This window comes from Phacochoerus africanus, chromosome 2, assembly GCF_016906955.1.
Source record: "Phacochoerus africanus isolate WHEZ1 chromosome 2, ROS_Pafr_v1, whole genome shotgun sequence".
NCBI classification, from domain to species: Eukaryota; Metazoa; Chordata; class Mammalia; order Artiodactyla; family Suidae; genus Phacochoerus; species Phacochoerus africanus.
Window position 1 is genome coordinate 97,662,894 of NC_062545.1, and position 20,591 is coordinate 97,683,484.

The 20,591-nt window shown below is 41.7% G+C and overlaps 1 protein-coding gene across 4 annotated transcripts in view; it reads right to left on the reverse strand.

Annotated features, from left to right (window-relative positions):
* Nucleotides 1–20,591, reverse strand: part of EPG5 (ectopic P-granules 5 autophagy tethering factor) — a 117,567-nt gene that overhangs the window by 81,461 nt on the left and 15,515 nt on the right. For 3 of the 4 annotated variants that reach the window (XM_047764107.1, XM_047764098.1, XM_047764089.1), the window contains exons 3-13: nucleotides 19,819–20,062; nucleotides 17,696–17,832; nucleotides 15,650–15,757; nucleotides 14,254–14,327; nucleotides 12,306–12,411; nucleotides 10,713–10,827; nucleotides 10,154–10,304; nucleotides 8,629–8,784; nucleotides 5,296–5,453; nucleotides 3,884–4,038; nucleotides 1,437–1,577 (exon numbers count right to left, since the gene is read on the reverse strand). In XM_047764107.1, the coding sequence (XP_047620063.1) occupies nucleotides 1,437–1,577; nucleotides 3,884–4,038; nucleotides 5,296–5,453; nucleotides 8,629–8,784; nucleotides 10,154–10,304; nucleotides 10,713–10,827; nucleotides 12,306–12,411; nucleotides 14,254–14,327; nucleotides 15,650–15,757; nucleotides 17,696–17,832; nucleotides 19,819–20,062 (1,545 nt within the window). The remainder of the gene's footprint in view (nucleotides 1–1,436; nucleotides 1,578–3,883; nucleotides 4,039–5,295; nucleotides 5,454–8,628; nucleotides 8,785–10,153; nucleotides 10,305–10,712; nucleotides 10,828–12,305; nucleotides 12,412–14,253; nucleotides 14,328–15,649; nucleotides 15,758–17,695; nucleotides 17,833–19,818; nucleotides 20,063–20,591) is intronic. The other variant, XM_047764116.1, reaches the window with a different exon arrangement.

Sequence of the window (20,591 nt, forward strand, 5' to 3'; positions counted from 1 at the left end):
AGAAAATCTTCAGTTAAGTGTGTTTTTTAAAATGAGACACTCATACAATAGAATACTATTTGGTCATAAAAAGGGGTGAAGCACTGACATGTGCTACCACATGGATGAACTTGGAAAACACTATACTAAGTGAAAGAAGCCAGTCACAAAGGACCACATATTGTATGATTCCCTTTATGTAAAATGTCCAGAACAGTTACATCTATAAAAACAGAAAGTAGATTAGTGGCTGCTTCGGGCTAGAGCAGATGAAGTGCGACAGCTATGGGGTATGTGGTTTCTTTCTGAGGTGACGAAAATGTTCTGAAATTGACAGTGGTGATAGCTATACATATCAGTGAATATACTAAAAATCACTGACTTGTACATTTTAAATAAGTGAATTGTATGGTGTATGAATTATATCTCAATAAAGCTATTTTTAAAAATTACATAAAGGAGTTCCTGTCGTGGTTCAGTGATTAACAAACCCGACTAGTATCCATGAGGATGCAGGTTCAATCCCTAGCCTTGTTCAGTGGGTTAAGGATTTGGAGTTGCTCTGAACTGTGGCATAGGTCACAGATGCAGCTCAGATCCTGCACTCTTGTGGCTGGGGCTGTGGCATAGGCCAGCAGCTGCAGCTCCAATTCAACCCCTAGGCCTGGGAATGTCCACATGCCCCAGGAACAGCCCTAAAAAAAAAGACCAAAAAAAAATTACATAAAGGAGTTCCCATTGTGGCTCAGCAGTAACGAATCTGACTAGTATCCAGGAGGACATGGGTTCAGTCCCCGGCCTTGCTCAGTGGATTAGGATAAGGCGTTGCCATGAGCTATGATGTAGGTCCCAGATGCAGCTCAGATCCTACATTGCTGTGGCTGTGGCTATGGCTGTGGTGTAGGCCGGCAGCTGCAGCTCCAATTCAACCCCTGGCCTGGGAACTTCCATATGCTGTGGGTATGACCCTAAAAAGACAAAAAAAAAAAAAAAGAAAAGAAAAACCTAAAGATTACAAAAGGGATTGTGACAAACAACGAAACTAAACAATGTGTCTTGCTCAACTTAAATTATTACTTTTAATTTCACTCTTCATTTCCAAGTAAGCATTGTCTCTTCCAAGAAAAAAAAATTACAATTATGAAGGCCAAAACAAAATTATGAAATAAAATTGTGAATTAACCACAGGCTATAACTAAAGTGAAAACTTGCCTCTGAAGGAGGTGGGAAAGTCAGTTGGAGGAGATAAAAGAGAAACAACCCACAGATTTTTACCACAGTGGCTAATCCCAAGCAGGCACCATGAACAGCACAGAACCTGCAACACAGTAAATGTTCTCTTCACCTCGTTTGCACCAACTCAGTCATCCCAACCACTGTACTATTCTTCTCACTGCTCCAATAGCCAAAGTTTAAATGAAAGGGGGGGGGAAAGGAAACAAAATCTGTGCTCTCACCATTCCAACCTGGTCAATGGTGTCTTGAACTCTATCCAGAAGGACAGAAATTATGTCTGGGTGAATAGCTGTGATGGCCCCTAAAAGCTCTCGGCCAACTTTTGAAAAGGTTTCTCTTGTGGACAGAGTGACGTAAGATACCTAAAAGCGAGAAGGGGGGAAGATGGCATTTTTAATTCCAATTATCAGTAAAACTACATTTCCAGAATTTATTCAGGACATTTTCAAGTAAAGTAAAAGAATCTCCAATTGAGTCTTGGCTCACACCATGTTCATCAAAACTTCAGACGGCAGAGGGTCTACCCCGAGTCTGAAAGCACGAGAAGGGACAAAGCAGAAAGGCGACTATGTAACAATTGCAAGGGCTGGACTCAGAAAACATATCCCAGAGTTGGCAGAGGAATCAAATAGTCCTTTCTACATTAAAACTTTCCTAATTTTGAGGAAACCAAGACGACGATGAAAATCAGAATGCATTTCATGGAAACATCTATTCTCTCTAAAAAAACGAGGTCCTCGGAGTTTCCACAGTGGCACAATGGGATTGGCAGTGTCTCTGGAGCACTGGGATGCAGGTTCGATCCCTAGCCTGGCAGAATGGATTAAGGATTCAGCATTGCTGCCACACAGGTCGCAACTGTGGCTCAGATCTGATCCCTGATCCCAGAATTCCATATGCTGCAGAGTGGGGGAAAAAAGTGGAGGTGGGGGGAGAGATCCGCAATTACAAGAGTTTCAAATATACCAATGTTTATCAACTCCTCTTGAACAAGGTCTTCTAAAACTACAAGTTACAATCCATTCATGCCAATGACAGTAGTTGCTGGTTTTTTTTTTTTTTTTTTAATACGATGGAACACAGCAGAAAAATAAGAGAATAGAATAAAATAGAACGGAAAACTGTGAAAGTACATCACAGTCAGATTAAGTGTTGCTTCAATTTCACACAAACACACGCAGGATCAGAAGGTAGCTTTTACTTAAAAAAAACTGGTCAAAACACCTGAAACATCATTCAAGAGCATAAATATTACTTTAGCAATGGATCTTCAGAATGCCAAATAATATAGGTGAAAATACATATCCTCCCCTCAATTTTTTCAGACCTTGAAGCTTAATACAGTATCTGATCCTGGAAAGTTCTTTTAGATTATCCAGTTCTGTCATTCTCAACCTGGAGCATCAAGGGGAATGATAATAAATCTTCCAACATAATTTTACTTAAATTTGGACGAAATTTTTTTTCTTTTTGCCTTTTCTAGGGCCGCTTCCCTTGGCATATGGATGTTCCCAGGCTAGAGGTCTAATCAGAGCTGTAGCTGCTGGCCTACGCTAGAGCCACAGCAACTCAGGATCCAAGCCTCGTCTGCGACCTACACCACAGCTCATGACAACGGCGGATCCTTAACCAACTGAGCAAGGCCAAGGATCGAACCTGCAACCTCATGGTTCCTAGTCGGATTCGTTAACCACTGTGTCACAACGGGAACTCCGAGAGGAGGAAATTTTTTTTATAAACAGATAAATGACAACCTATAGTGAAAGTGTATTTTTTTTTTTAAGTACACACAAAACTCCAAATAATGTTTTGGTAATCATTTGAGTTATGCCCATCAACACTTGGGGGTCCAAAGTTCACTCCCTTCCATAGTTAGGGGTGGCTCAGGAAAGAGTGAAGAAAGCAAGGCACTCATCCCGCCTGTCATTTTACAGAGGAAGAAACTGAAGCCCAGGCTGGTAAGGTATCTTTTTTGATATGAGATGGGCAAGGAGCAGTGGAGTTAAAACAAAGCCACACTGTCTACCTCTAGGTTCAGTATCCTTTCCACCAGCTCATTAAAATTGGCTAGGAGAGTTCCCATCGTGGCTCAGTGGTTAAGGAACCCGACTAGTAACCATGAGGCTGGGGGTTTGATCCCTGGCCTTGCTCAGTGGGTTGAGGATTTGGCATTGCAATGGGCAGTGGTGTAGGTCGCAGATGTGGCTCAGATCCTGCGTTGCTGTGGCTGTGGCATAGGCCAGGAGCTGTGGCTCCAATTCGACCCCTAGCTTGGGAACCTCCATACGCCATGGGTGCAGCCCTAAAAAGACAAAAAATAAATAAGTAAAGAAAATAAAATAAAATTGGCTGAGGAGTCAGGTTTCTGTGTTCCTGGCAGGGTCAGTGGAGTGGAGATGTGGGGGCTGGGGCAGGGGGACAGAAAGAATAAAAACTATGACTGACAGGCTGTGCCAGACTGTCCATTTCTTACCAAAACTCATACATCAAATGAGAGACAACAGGGGAAAATGATTCACATTTTCAATACTCCTTATAGGTGATCTCCTTCCACAAGTGCAGACAATACAAGGTTTTCATTTTTTTTTTTAAGCACTCTCAAAAGAATCAATGGATGGACAATTCAAAAGAATGTCTTCAGCTTATTTCTAAAGCTTAACATGCTAACCTCATATATCTCTAGAACAATAATTTTTATGAAGTCTTCATCCACATTGGTTCTTCTGGCCTGAGCCATCTGAGCAAAAGTAGTTAGAAGGCAAATCTCTTCTGAGCTATTCATGGAAGAAAGACACTTCTCAAAGTTCACAAAATGTTCTGGGTCTGAAAGTTCAAGAAAATTAAAGTAAGAAAGGAATAAACACAGATCACTTTAATTACTCTTCCAGAGAGAAATAAGATATAAGTGAATTTCTACAGGCATCAGGAAGGCTGGACCAGATGAAATTCCAATTCTAAATATAATGTTGCTTCAGGCAACATTTAACAAGCTTCAGTTTCCTCATGTGTCTCAAAAGGTTATTTAAGATTAGATGTCACATCACTGGTGAAGTGCTTTGTGAACTGCAAAGCACTGCTACTGTCACTAGGCAAGACATCCTCAATGGCACACTTAAAGCTTCTTGGTAACTGTCAGCCAAATGGATGATAACCCTATCAATGAAAAACTGCTAAGACTAGCAGACTACCTAGTACCAACATGGCATTCTACACAAAAGATATATGCTTATAAATGAAAATCCAGGGCAAAAAAGTAGCTATAATCAGAGTTCCCATTGTGGCTCAGTGGAAATGAACCCAACTAGTATCCATGAAGGGCAGGTTTGATCCCTGGTCCTGCTTAGTGGGTTAAGGGTCCAGCATTGCTGTGAGCTGTGGCTCAAATTTTGCATTGCTGTAGCATAGGCTGGCAGCTGCAGCTCCGATTCGACCCCTAGCCTGGAAACTTCCATATGCCACAAGTGTATGTGGCCTAAAAAAAAAAAAGCTATAATCACTACTGAAATGCTGATGAATATGATTAATAATATGTATATTTTGCCTATCCCTCAGAAGGTGCTGTGTAAGCAATATTTCTTTTTGTCACGAGGGGGCAGTCTTGACAAACAGCTTTGCCGTACTGGACAAATAACTAAATGCTGGAAAGGCATTTAGCTGTGTAGAGGGAAGAAAACAGTCTGTTTAAAAAATATATCCCCAAAGGAACTTTCTAAAGTAAGAAGACAACAAGCCAACAATTCCTTTCATATGTTTACACATTTAAGAAATCAATGGTAGTTCATCGAATTGCCAGTATTTTCAAAATAACTCCATGGGGCATTTACCAACCCAATCTTCATTTCCCATCCCCAAACTGCATTTACAATAGAATTTACCATCCAGAGCACTTGAAGAATAATGAAAATTGAAATCATCATTCTAATAAGTCGAAACAACAAATAAGTCTCTTAAATTTCAAAATGATTACACAGAGTAAAACATTCTCTCTCAGTCCTTCTATAAGCAAAAAGAATAAAGCTAAAAGAGAAAAGATACACAAGGCAGGAAAGGCAGATGCTGCATATTTTGGCAAGGCTGTACCTTGGAGGTGCTTCTTGCACTCAGCAGGCGGGAGGGCAGTGCAGAGCTTTTCCAGATTCCCACTCTCCACCTGGTGCATGAGGTAGAAAAGCTTCCAGAGCATCTGGACAGACAAGGTCCCGTACGGCATTTCTGACATAAACAGCCAAATGCCAAGTCTACATGTTTTTTTTTTTTTAAAAAAAGCAGGAATAATTTTATGTATCAGTTAACTTCAGCACACTGAGAAAGTAAACAAACCTTCAGCTAATAGGGAAAAATTCTTAAATCACACAATAGCAATTTTTCTAGCATGCTTCAGTCATAAACACCTCGAGCATGAATAACAGTAACAGCAAACACAGAAGGGAATTTATTTTTTATTTTTGGCCACCCAGCAGCATATGGAGTTCCCAGGCCAGGGATCAGATCTGAGCCTCAGTTGCGACCTACACCACAGCTTCTGGCAACACTGGATCCTAACCCCACTGTGCTGGGCCAGGGATCGAACCTACATCCCAAAGCTGCAGAGACACTGCCAATCCTATTACGCCACAGCAGGAATTCCAATAACAGCAAATACAGGTACTGTTCTAATCACCATGTCATCTATTTATCATCTCATTCCATCCCCACTGAAACCAAGGCAATCACCATTACTGACATCCCCAGTTTACACGAGGCTATCGGAACACACAGAGGGTGGTAAGATCCGGGTGACAGAAAGGCTGCTTAGATTGGATGTGTGTGTCTAAGCGGGCACACAGGTACATGTGTGGGCACACAGACACATGTGAGGTGGCATGGGGTGGGAGGGGGATCAAAAGTCCTCTGTGACTCCTCACTCACCACCAAATGACATTCAAACTCCTCAGCCCCACGTTCAAAGGCTTCCACAAAATAGCTCAGATCCATATTCCCAACCAGAGCCCTCTCTGCATTATTAAACCACTCCTGGACAAGTGTAGAGAAGCCCCCAACTCCATTCATGAACTCACACCCCTGCCCTGCCCTGCCCATGTCCTCCTCAGCACTATTATGGAATTTTAACCACACTTGACGGTGGCATTATCATATCTGGAGACTTTCTGGAAAATGCATAATCCCACAGCCCACCTAAGAGATTCTGCTCTTATAGGTCACAGCTGAGGCCCAAGAATTTTTTTTTTTTTTTTTTTGGTTGCATGCAAAAGTTCCCAGGCCAGAGACTGAACCAGCAGCAACTCAAACCACAGTAGTGTCAATGTTGAATCCTTAACCCCAAATTTGCACTTTTTACAGTCACCCCCAGATAACTCAGACTCAAGCAGTCCCTAAACCACACAGCGCGACATAAATGTATAATTTACATACTCATACTAGCATACAGCAATTTGACAGTAGAAACCAAGTCTTTGTATAAATCATTAACCCAGAATCTTATCTTTAATTATCCACTACCTAAACCAGTATCTCGAAAACAATCAATACTTAATACTTATTAATATGTTATAAAAATTTTATCTCAATAAAAAAAATATATATATATATAAAAGAAAAACAGGGAGGTACTCAAAACTCTTGCTGTATTTTGGGCAAAACTACTTCTTAGCCAACTATAAATAAACTAAGTTAAATAATTGAGAAATAGAAATTAAACAGTGCACAGTTTAACCCATGTCTGTGCACCACGAGGCCACAGTGACCCAAACAACCTCAACCCTCACTCTGAAAAGCAACAGCTAGACTTCTGAGCCAGAGCTGAAGAAACTTCTCTAAGTTCAAGTAGGTCAGAATTCTGTCTTATTGAATCATTATCTCAACACTTTACATACAACTTCATGTTTTTATATAGCGGATCCCAAGACAATGAGGCCTAAAATGTAATGTCATAAGACAGAGAATATTTCCAACTATAAAATTCCCTATAGAGTGGACATAACATAAGTCTGGCTTAGGTTTTTGCTCTCCATCTTTGGGTTTTGGTGTGTTTTGTTTAAGGTTGGGAGATAGCTACTGTCAGAAATTTCCACTAGAGTGACAAATAAATTTAAATTTCAAGGCTTTAAATACCTGATTTTTTTTTTCATTTTATTGAAGTATAAATTATTTGAAAGGTTGTATTAATTTTATCTGATTCTCATATGACATACTTCCTAAAATAATTTTACTCAAGAAAAATAGCAGAGTTCCCGTTACGGCTCAGCAGTAACGAAATCAACTAGTACCCATGAGGACATGGGTTCAATCCCTGGCCTCACTCAGTAGGTTAAAGCATCCTGCATTGCTATGAGCTGTGATGTAGGTCACAGACTCGGCTAGGATCCTTTGTTGCTGTGGCTGTGGTGCAGGCCAGAGGCTACAGCTCCAATTCAACCCTTAGCCTGGGAACTTCCATATGCCCAGATGTGGCTCTAAAAAGACAAAAACAAAAAGAAGAAGAAGAAAGAAAAATAGCTATGAGCATTTGTAAATTTAAAACAATTATCTTTGAATTACATACATTACAGGAGGGCTCACAGCTCAGTGTGTAAGACCTAGTAAGAAACTAGGGTCTTTCCTCTAGAAAAGCTCTGCCTCTTAGCTAAACAAATACAAGATCGGGTGACGAGAGATCAGAGATGGAAGATTTTTCCAGAACACCAGGCCAGCTTCTGGTGAGCAGGTGCTACTGCACTGAACCCCTGCAGGCTTCTCTGCACAGGATTTGGTGTACCTGGTGAGACCACCAAATTAGGGATGAGAGATTCTAAAGATAAATTTCTCACCCCAAACTCTATTTATTTTTGACTCATGCCTTCTGAGTACCTAACAGTAGTTTTAAGACTTAGTCGAAGAGTCCTGACCTTTCTTTGAGTACTCTGCTCTTCATCTGAAACCACACAAAAACCACTACTACATTTGAAAAATCCTATATGATTTAAAAAGTCTTTTCACACACCGCTACATTTACCCTCATAACATACCCATGAGGTCCACAGAACAGGCAGTATTGTTATCATCTCCACTTTATAAATGAACAAAGTGAGACCACAAATATTAAGTGACTTGCCCAGTGAAGGGCAAAGAAACAGATGGAGTTCCCATGGTGGTGCAACGGGTCAGCAGCATCTCTGCAGCACTGGGACGCAGGTTTGACCCCCGTCCCGGCACAGTGGATTAAGGACCCAGTACTGCCACAGCTGCGGCCCAGATCCTATCCCTGGCTGAAGAACTCCATGTGCCGCAAGGTGGCCAAAAAAGAAAAAAAGCAAAAGAAATAGACAAAACACCTTGACATTATTATATAAGTTCCACTTCAGTAAATGACTTTCACTCCAGTCTTTCTCACTAGTCTGGGAGATATTTCTCAATAATAAGCATCAAACTTCTTACCTTTTGGCTTTCAGCACATGTAGGACAGCTCTCAAAAACAGTTCATCAAACTCCACCTGTAGTTTCTCCATGGAATAGGGCTGCAAGGCCAATCCTGAGCCTTGGTTGTGGCTCACATACTGTGCCCAATGGTCACTCACATAACCAAGGGTCATCCTAAACATGAGGAAAGGCAATAGAGCACTTTGCATAAAGGCACTCAACACCAGCATCTTTACAATACATTTGAAGCATTATTTTATTCAATACGTATTTACTGAGCACTTACTATCTTCTAGGTTCTCAGGGGAACGCAGCGGAGGCAAAAAACCTACCCTCATGGAGCTTCCATTTAGTGAAGGGCAAAAAGACAATAAACAAAACAGAGTAAAAGGAACAGACTGTCACATGGTTCTAACTGACACTGAGAAAGATATGTAGGAGAAAAAAATAAAAGTTTCTCTGGAGTTGAGGAGAAGAGTGGCTTCCTGGAGAGGGACCCCTGAGTAAAGACTGGAAGCAATCTTGAGATCTACAAGAAGAACATCCAGATAGAGGAAGCAACCAGTGTGAAGGCTGCAAAGTATAGGATGAAGGCTGAGAGCTGGCCACTGGATTAGTCAGTAGCATAAAGTTCATGAGCAACCTGCATTCTTCAGAGCTGTCTGGGTAGTCCTGGGGGAAAAGCCTGACTGTGGAGAGTTCAAGTCTTTCAGGGCATCCTGTATTATTTAGTTGGCTTTATGAAGCTGACAGATATGGATGTAAAATAATTAAAAATCAAGTATGTTTTGGAATCAAAAGTGTGAAAGTGAGAAAAGATGGGTAGTTTTTTGGAAGTTTTCTTTGGAGGTAAGGAAGGTTGAAAGAAATAACAGTATATCTACATGCCACAGGGAATGACCCAGTAAAGATAGAAAAACTGATGATACAGAAAAGAGGATACAAAATTAACTTAGTGAAAAGTAGTACACAGTCTCAGAATTTACTCCTAGTTGGTAACAGAAACATAAACCAGCTTTCAATCAAAGAAATGATAATGTTTTGTGAATTCAACTATAGTGGCCATTGAAGTATTTGCTATTTTCTTTAAATAGTATTTTATAGAAATCAGAATAAGCATAAACAAGAGAGAAAACAGGGGCATAATGATGCAAGGGCTATTGCCAATTTTCCACAGCTACTTGACAATACCCAGCCAAAAGCTAGGAAGCAGAGGAGAAGAGAGTAAAGGAAGGTGAAAGACTATATTTTCTTTGATCCCTTCTCTCTGGTCGAGTTCAACCCAGCAGCTGCTTTGAAGATTCTGACCCCAAGAACAAATGACTAACAAACTAGTTAAAATTGAGACAATTAACCAAATATTCTGACTGGAAGTATTTATTTAAATTCCCATCTGGAAGATGATGAAGAAAAAAATTCTTGCTTTCATCAGAAATACGATCTGAACTACACCACTAAAATGCCCATCACCCCAATTATACAGTGTCCATAACTTGACCAAGGTGAAAGTCAACAGAAACAGACGTACCAAGAGCAATATTACCTGATCATATAACCAATTCGCTTGACAAACTGCCTATAGCGTGCTCTATTAAAAGTTTCTAACCCCACAGCCAAAAGTTCCACTAAGGAGTCAGCAAAGGCAAAAATTTTCATCATCTCTTGAGGTCTTGTTGTTTCAGGTAAATAATCACCTAGAAGTTAAAAGAAAAAAAAATTATATTGACCATGGAAAAACACTGAAAGTATTGGATATCAATACTTTAATGAGGAAACAAAGCCAAGATGGAGAATCCCCACTACTCTGGCTCCTAGGTCAATGTGCAATGGGAAACTTGAGACAAAGTGCAAAATTAAAACAATTTAGGACAGCTAGGAGATGTGCAAGCTCATCAACCTTTTGGCATTTAAGCACCAGACAGGAACTACAATCATAAGAGAAAGGAAGGAAGCCTCATCGAGGTGATGTGAGTCTCCATACAGTATGGCCAGGCAAGGGGACCTGAATCAGAGGCCTGCACGAAGCGGAAGACTTGATGCTTAGTGTCTGTATTTGCGCTTGCCCCACCACACTCTACACATGACCAAAGAAATCAGTCTACCTTTTGCTTTGAACCCAAGAAGATGCTGAAAGAGGTCATGAAATGGAAACTGTGATAAAAGAATAACCAAGTCATCTTCATTAAGGAGAATCCAACTGGTCTCGGGGTCTTCGTCCTAAGGGAAAAGATGCAGAATCATGTCAGCTGATGTGATCACATGACACCATGGTCTAGAGGTGCAGGAGCCGAATATCATAGGTCTCAACCTGGTATTCTCATGAGTTCTCAAGGGTTTCGCCTCCAGGATAGAGATTTATACCATCAGTCCCATTTGATGACCCATAAATCCCCTGAAATTGCAAGCACAGTTTTATGTGCATCTGAGTCATATCCACTCTTCAGTGGCTAAAACTGCTGTCATTAAATTTCCATCCCAAAAAAGATGAAAAAATTCTCCTAGAATAGAGATCTCATTACATAAAGCTCAGTGCTTTGACAACATCTATTAAAGAACCATGCATTAGAGTCCATGTTATTCTAGGTACAAGTCTCTTCTTGCCCCCAAATTAAGGTCTACTGCAGTACTCAACTGACTTATCAAGAAGCAATTTGCATTTGCTACGGTTAACTGAAGTTTTGTTGTCAATTAGTGGCACTGAAAAAAGAAAAAACGTAACAGCAGTCATACACAGGAGAAAGAGCTGGAGGTTTTTGTTTGATACAGAGCACTGTAGTCTTCTTAGAAAGCAAACTGATTTGTGTCCTAAGATATGCCACATTCAAAAGGGAATACTGTAAAAAGATACGGAGATCCTGAATTAATTATCACCTCAACTTCAACAAAGGACTAGTGCAATTCACTCATAATTTCCTGAAGCCACTCATTTTTACCTCTTACATGACCTAAATGGCTAACAAACAAGGGCCTCAGAGATCCCTACTAGTAGGGCAATAGTTCTCAGCTCCAGCTGTATATGAGAAGCACCAGGGAGGCTCTTAAACATTTGGATGTCTGGTGTGAGCCCAGGCAAGGTTTTTAAGTTGCCCAGGTGGTTCTAATAGACAGCCAGTATCAAGATCCACTGACATGGACATCCACAGTGCCTTCTGTCCCCTCGGCCTTGGAAGAATAGAAAATAGAAATTTATCTTCTATCTTCCAAATGAGAAGATCTAGAATAGACGTTTGTAAGCATTAAAGCAGAACCTTGTAAGCTCCAGCTCTTTAGACTTGAGAGAATTTGAAGATTAGACCTCAAGTCCCAAAAATTATACCTACGTAAAAGGAAATCTTAATAGAAAGTGTGCACAATATGTAAATTCTTCCAGGTTCCAAACTCTCCCAGCTGCACAGGGAGACAGACTAGAGAAGGGCAGCGGCATCAACACAGGCTCAGAGCACAGGCTCCAGAGGCTCCACATTTAATGACCATGTGATGTGGGACAAAGTCCCTCACCCCTGCCTCACACCTGTTTCCTCATCTCTAAAATGGGGGTGACAACAGTACTCATCTTGTGGGGCTGCCAAGAATTAAAAAAAAGAAAAAAAAAGGGGGGGGGGCTGATATGTGAAAAGTGCTTAGAGCAATATTTGGCACATAAAAAGAGGAGTTCAGACATGATGCATCTAAATGCTGCAGACATGACACCTCACCTCTTCTCCTCCCTCGTCTACTAGTGTCCACATCCCTGACGCAGGCCCTGAGGAGGATGGCTTCCGCTCACTGGGCTTCATGTGGCACAGAAATTCTGCTCGGTTTCTACAGGACAGGGAAAATCACTCCAATCAAAATATAAACATGGAAAGCCCAATAGATCATCTACTCACCGTGAAGAAGAGTCAGACATCAACCTGATTTTCAAATGGTGTGAGTTAGTGAACAAGAAATAGAAAGCGGCTAAAACTCAAGGAGACCCACGCTTCACTAATTGTGGCATACAGACCATGGCCACTCTGAGTCCTAATGACAAGGAGGCGAAGAGAAGTGGTTATGCTAGCACAGTGCCGCACGCCGAGGCCTCAGGATACACAGGATGGCCACAGTCTAATCAGCTCACAAAGTGTTTAGGAAACATGCTTTACTGAATAAAAAAGGATAACCCCCAGATAATGCAGCAGCTGGTTTAGGGAATAAAAGCACATCTAAACACCATGGGTAAGAGCAGCGCCCTGTTCCTGGGCAGTTAGAGAGAGGAATCTGGGGGGTGCCAGGCTTTCACAAAGTGTTGGCTGGACCTGACAAAAGCAAATAATGAGAGAAGTTTCTTCTGAGATCACCACCTGGTTCTCAGCACCCTGTTGCTCTCCGGCCTGACTCCCAAAATTCATCCATTCCCTCCTTTTCCCAGGAGCTCTCCTCAGGACTCCCTGCTCTGGAGCCCTGCCAGCCTGGCTCCAGCCATGTAGCCTGGCTCCAGCCATGTAGCTCCAAGTGTCCATCAGAAGCTGTCACTAGCTATGCATACTTGCAAGCCCCAATGACCTAAATTTACCTCCTTCCCTAACAGCTGTCCTTTCTGTCTTTTTGGTCTGTTAGAGCTGCCAACACCCTCTCAGTCACACAGACTCCGAGGCTACAGAGTTAAGGCTGAGCCACTCCTTTCCCGTATTTTCCTTATTTAATCAGCTACTTAATCCTTTCCTTCCAGGTCCCCACAGTCTCCTTCCCATGACCATCACCCCATTTCAGGCTTAGAGGCAAAGAGGCTTTCCCAGACCAAGAGCCAGTGGTAGTAACACAGTTCAAGGTCACCTAGACACAGTGGCCTTCTCCCCCATTTAAGGATGTGTCTTCTCCATGCTGGGTTGGGTTCCGGGGCTGGGAGAGCCAGGCGTCTGCAATTGTACTTCCGTGAAGCTGAAGCACATCTTCTTCTGCCTCCAATCCAGCCCAATCTTCCCTAAGGACAACTTTTACCCTTGTTCAAAACCCTCAATTACTACAAAGGCCAGACCATCTCAAATCTGTGTCTCAATTTCAAGGGCTTCTATAATCCAGCTCATGCCAGTTGTTCAGCTTTATTACCACTCCCCCCACACACCCTTTCCCTCCAGCCATGCTGATCTCCTGCCTGCCCCACACGGCTCCTTCCCACACTCTGGGCCACTGCCTACAACACCCTCCCTGCCCTCCTCCCACCAAAATCGGTTCCACTCTTCAAACCCAGCTCACCCGCCTGGAACCCTTGACAACTCCACTCTACTCTCTTCACTCTCTTCATTTCTACTGGGTTAGTCGCAGCTTCAGACAATTTAGCGCTTGAATCTCTTTATGCCTTTTTTTTTTTTTTTTTCCTCCTCTGCCACTAAATCTCTCCTTCTAAGGAAAAGGTCATCCCTTTTTCCTTCCCACAGCACCACAATGACATGTATGACAGAAGTGCAAATCTACTAAAAAAGGGAACCCCAAAAATGTGACTCATTTACACATAAGCAGTTAATAGGTTCATTCTGGGACAAAGAGTATTCAACTCAAAGAAAATCTTCAATGTTAAATTCTAAAATACTGACTCTTCCATGAGCACTTGTTGGGATGTGGGCAGTTTAGGAAGCCAATCGTTTGACAGAACATTTTAACTTCACGAAGCTCTTTGACACTTACTTGACAGGAGACATTAGCAGGGCAAGGGACTGCATAAAATGAAAGACCCCTGAGGGGTTATTCAACACTCGGATCTGAAATCAGAAAAGGAAAAGGCATAGTGTAGAAAACCAACAATCCAAGTATCCACAATCTTAGTTCACCAGCATTCTGACAAAAGGAGCTACTAAGAAAACAAAGATGAGAGTTCCCATCGTGGTGCAGTGGAAATGAATCCAACTAGGAACCATGAGGTTGCAGGTTCAATCCCTGTCCTCACTCAGGGGGTTAAGGATCCGGCGTTGCCATGAGCTATGGTGTAGGTCACAGATGCAGCTGGGATCTGGTGTTGCCGTGGCTATGGCGTAGGCCGGCGGCAACAGCTCCGATTAGACCCCTAGCCTGGGAACCTCCATATACTGCGGGTGTGGCCTAAAAAAAGGACAAAAGACAAAAAAAGAAAAAGAAAAAGAAAAAAGAAAACAAAGATGGGACTGGCACCTCATCCACAAAAGTGAGAACACCTTGTGGGTTACCTGGCAGTACTGACTGGCCTGTACTCAAGGAGTAGAGAGAGCTGAGCCATTTACCTCAATCACCTAGCACAATATAGAAAGGAGGATCATACTGCTATTTTAATCCAAAGATTTAAAAAAAAATCTTTCTTCTATCTAAAAAGATTCAAACTTCTTGCCACCAAAAACACTAAAGAATAGGTAACATGAAGTTGACCTTGGCATACATTTGGCTCCTATCCATTCATCTGAGGGTTGCTGTAACAATACAACCCAAAAGGAAGCAGCAAAGAGGAGAAACTATAAACCATATAATCAATGCCTAAGGTGATTATATGAGAGCTGATCACAGAGGTGAAATCTCTGCTAGTATTAAGAACTTTGATCTGGGGGGGGAGTCTCTTTTTTTTTTTTTTTTTTTTTTTTTTTGCCATACCTATGGTATGCAGAATTCCCCAGGCCAGGGATAGAACCCGGGCCATAGCAGTGACAATGCCAGATCCTTAACCCACTGTGTCACCAAGGAACTCCCCTCATAGTTTCTTTTTTATCTGCACCAACTACAGTGTGAGATGGAATTGATTTAGGACGCTGTGTTGAGTATTAGAGAAAAAATCCTAGCAAGCCTTCCCGCACAGAAATTTTACAAAACTAGATACTACTGAACCCACGAAGTCAGACTACAATAGACTTCTGCACTCCTATCTTAATTTCATCAATTTTGGGTGGTCCAAGAAGTTACAGCATAATAACTCCTACAAATATATGTTTAATATATTCTAATAATTTTATAATAAATATCAGTATTTTTTAAGTAGACTTATTTTTTTAAAGCAATTTCTTCAGGAAAAAATATTTTACAAAATCCATCCTCCTGAAAATGAGAAGGCCATTCATCATACCTGGATGAAAGGAACAGCCCATTTACTAACACCAGCCGGGCATCGAAGAATATGGTTTAGAAGGAAGAGGTGATCTCCAGGACAGCCAACTCTTTGTAACACTGATACCTGAACAACAAAGGATGTAGAGTTGTACTTTTTTTTTTTTGGTCTTTTTGTCTTTTTAGGCCCTTACCCACAGCATATGGAGGATCCCAGGCTAAGGGTCCAATTGGAGCTGTAGCCACCGGCCTTCGCCAGAGCCACAGCAACACGAGATCCTGGCTGCATCTGAGACCTACACCACAGCTCACGGCAATGCCAGATCCTTAACCCACTGAGCGAGACCAGGGATCAAACCTAGCATCTTCATGAAAGCTAGTCGGGTTCGCTAACCACTGTGCCATGATGGGAACTCCTGGAGTTTTACTATTTATAAAGATGAATGTATCCAGGGGTCTAGAGAAATCACTTAAATACATGTGCTCTTTCAAAAGAGTAACCAGGGAAGTTCCCATCATGGCGCAGTGGAAATGAATCCAACTAGGAACCATGAGGTTGCAGGTTCGATCCCTGGCCTCGCTCACTGGGTTAAGGATCTTGAGTTGCCATGAGCTGTGGTGTAGGTCACAGACGTGGCTCGGATCTGGTGTTGCTGTGGCTCTGGCGTAGGCTGGTGGCTATAGCTCTGATTTGACCCCTAGCCTGGGAACCTCCATATGCCGCGGGTGCAGCCCTAAAAGGACAAAAAGACCAAAAAAAAAGAGTAACCAGACATAAGATATACCACTGACTGGTTGGGTTTCTAACAGAGGCCTATGAATATGAGTGTAAGATAAAAATATCCTAAGTGGTTTCTCTGCAAACCCACTCTTCATTACTGGCAAATTACAAATCACTAATGTTCCTGGCTATATGTGAATAGATAACAGTCAAGTACTTTAATCTATTCCCAGTTTATAGTTTGTTAAATCCAAGTATGCTTAGAACCCCAAGCCATATCTAAGAACTCTAGCATGAGCATAGAAAAAGTAACCAAGGCGACCCCTTTGAGAAACATAACTTCTCCCTCCATAACACATCTAATATCTTTCCTAAATTTTCCAAATTCTAATTCCTTTCCTTTTTTTCCCCTTAAAAACAACTTTTTTTTTTTTTTTTTTTGCTTTTTAGGGCCAAACCTGCGGCACATTTAAGTTCCCAGGCTAGGGGTCGAATCAGAGCTACAGATGCCGGCCTACACCACAGCCACAGCAATGCGGGATCCAAGCCGTGTCTGTGACCTACACCACAGCTCATGGCAATGCCAGATCCCCAACCCACTGAGCGAGGCCAGGGATCAAACCCCTCATCCTCATGGATCCTAATAAGGTTCATTAAACACTGAGCCACAAAGGGAACTCCAAAAAAAAAAAAATTTTTTAAGTATGACTACTAAGTGCAGCATTAAACATAAAGTGATAAAAAACAACTTTTAGCTCACATGCCTATATCAAGAATACATAGCTAGCATTAAATTTAGCATGCTTCCCATATCTTCCTTTCCTCCTAAGTTGGAGGCCAGAGATCATTTAACATAAAGTTTACCAGCAGGAAAGGAACTGTTTGCTTAATAGTGCACTAGATAAGGATAACTTTATTTCTGTGTGTCAGTCATGAACAAAGAAAATGTCACTAACACATTAAATGAATTAGCTGAAGAAGCTGTTGCAGAAAAAGCTATCAGGAGGAGTTCTGGTTGTGGCTCAACAGAAACAAATCCAACTAGTATCCATGAGGATGCGGGTTCAATCCCTGGCCTCACTCAGTGGATAAGGCTTTGCCATGAGCAGTGGTGTAGGTCACAGATGTGGCTCGGATCTGGCACTGCTGTGGCTGTGGTGTAGGCCGATAGCTGCAGCTCCAATTCAATCCCAAGCCTGGAAATTTCTGTATGCCACAGGTGCGGCCCGAAAAAGACAAAAAAAAGAGAGAGAGAAAAAAAAAAAAGCTATAAGGAAATAAGAGAAATCTTAAATTATCAGGGAAATAATAGAAAGACTTCTATAACTATTTCTGCTTTCTTACCAATTTCTGAAGCCATAGGAGAATATCGTCATGGAACTGAGTATCTTCATTAACTCTCCTGGTGAACATGAATAAGACACTAATGCACTCCTTTAGCTGACAAAGATCAGAGGGAATGCTGTCTATCTGTTTAGAAGCTAAAAATGAAAGAGAGAATTAAATGAGTCCCACATAAATAGTATTTGGGGGAGAGTTTTTTAGTGTCTGCACTTAAAAAAAAAACAAAAATAAACTATTCAGGAGTTTCTGTTGTGGCGAAGGAGAAACAAATCCAACTAGTATCCATAAGGAGGCATGTTTGATCTCTGGCCTCAATCAGTGGGTTGGGGATCTTACCAAGAGCTGTGGTGTAGGTTGGAGATGAGGGTCGGATCCCTCATTGCTGTGGCTGTGGTGTACACTGTAGCTGAAGCTCCGATTCAACCCCTCCCCTGGGAACTTCCTTCCATATGCCAAGGGTGCAGCCCTAAAAAAAAAAAGCAAAAAAAAAAACCACTATTCAATGGATATATTTATTTGCATGATGGATTCACTTTGCCATACACCTGAAACTAATACACCATTGTAAATCAACTATGCTCCAAAAAATTAAATTTAAAAAGGAAAGGTCCAGATGTATTTTCATCTTTATAGGTTATATATATTCTGCCACAAATATTTGACTCTGCCTTTGTAGCATCAAGGCTGCCATAAATAATTTACAAGTGGATGAGCATGACTATGTTCCTATACAACTTTTCTTACAAAAAAAATAAACTCTTCAAAATATTTAATTCAGGTGAAAATCAAGGAAGAAAAGTTACATCAAAATATCTGAGTTTCTACTAAATATGTAAACCAAAAAAAGTATTTAACCTATATGAAGTATTTCGAAGTAAGAAAAAATAACCTCATAATTCATCTTTTATTTAAAAACCAGATCTCTGGCCTAGTCCCAGCTCTTTGATTAGTTATGAAAATAATCAGGGGAAAGGGTTTTTTTTTGAGGGGGGGGGGTGCCTGCAGATGAGGCATATGGAGGTTCCCAGACTAGGGGTCGAATTGAAGCCACAGCTGCTGACCTACGCCACAGTCACAGAAACGTCAGATCCTAGCCTCATTTGTGACCTACACCACAGCTTGAGGCAACATCGGATCCTTAACCCACTGAGCTGGGCCAGGGATCGAACCTGCCCCTCATGGATACTAGCTGGGTTTGCTTCCGCTGAGCCACAACAGGAACTCTGGGTTTTTTATTTTAAATGATCCTAATAGCTCTCCCAGAAATAAAAATTGCATAATTAATACTTAACACATGATACAGTATAGACTAATTTCTTAAAGCCCAAAATAAGATAAAAAATCCAGAACATTATAAATGCTCTGATAAAAATTAAACAGCCCTGCAAAATGGACAGGCAAAAATAAAGTGCAACAGACAGAAAGAAAATGTATTCTAGGAGTTTCTGCTGTGGGGAAGCAGGTTAAAGATCTGGTGTTATCTCTGAGGTTGCAGAGGTTCAATTTCCAGCCCGGCACAGCTCTGGCATTGCTACAGCTGTGGCTCAGATTCCATCCCTGGCCCAGGAATTTCCATATGCCACAAGCAGGCTGAAAAAGAAAAAAAAAAAAAAAAGTATTCTGATTATTTGATTTTTACTTGTTTTTTATGGCCACGCTCATGCCATATGCAAGTTCCTGGGCCAGGGATTGAATCCAAGACACAGCTGTGACCCTCTGCACCAAGTCGAGGATGAAACCCTCATCTCCAGAGCAACTGGAGCCTGCCACAGTGGGAACTCCTGATTATTAGTTTTAGAATCAAAAACTATATTTGGACTCGACTTTGTAACAAGCACATAAATTAGGACAGTGAGGGACATTAATGACAAAAGCAAAACTTTGGCTTCCTAGAGAAGCAGAGAATGACAGCCCATGGGGAAAGAAGCCCTGGTGCTGCTCCCAGGAGACCTTATGAAGGCAGGTTACAGTCTTCTACTGGAGGAGGCAAGGTAGAACCACAAACACAAATAATCCCTTATAACATCAATCAGCACACAATCAGTGCAACCAGACTATACCCCTCAATTCTTTTTTCACTTTGGATCACAAGAAAGAATGTCAAGCTTTCGCTACTTACACACCTCGGCCTTCCTGATGAATTGCTATAGATCTCAGAAGAGCTGAACTATTGAGTAACGTATAGATGTAAGACTCCACTTGCAACCGTGAGAGCACAGAAGTATAAGAATGCAGAGCCAGGGTCTGGTGGAGATGCTCAGATTTGGCATCAAACAGCTTTTTTAGCTCTCCCAGGGCGTTTTCATTCATCTCCACTCTCTGGTAGCGATGATAGCCTGAAACTTTCACTTGATCTGCGCAGATACCCTGGCAGCGGACAAAAGGGTTAACATATGAAGCCAGTTACTTTTTGCTCTTGAAGTAATCAGGCAGCAGGTATACAAGGTACAGGCTTTGGCACCATCTTCAAAGAGCTTACAAATGACAAGAAGGGGTCAATATTACAACGTAGAAAACAACAAATCTAATATATAGCCAGGTGCCAAGGAGCAGAATGCCAATCACAAAGGCATCACAAGTTCAGAGAAGAGAAGAGAAACCCTGAGATGAAGTAGGTGGGGAAAGGTGCAAGACAACAACAGAGCTTGTTTCTAAGACTGTCAGGATGTAGACAAAAACAAAACAAAACAAAATTCCCAATTTTAAGGAGTTCCCGTCATGACTCAGTAGGAACCATGAGGTTGCAGGTTCAATCCCTGGCCTCACTCAGCAGGTTAAGGATCTGGCATTGCTATGAGCTGTGGTGCAGGTCGCAGACTCGGCTCGGATCTGGCATTGCTGTGGCTGCGGTGTAGGCCAGCAGCAACACCTCCAATTAGACCCCTAGCCTGGGAAC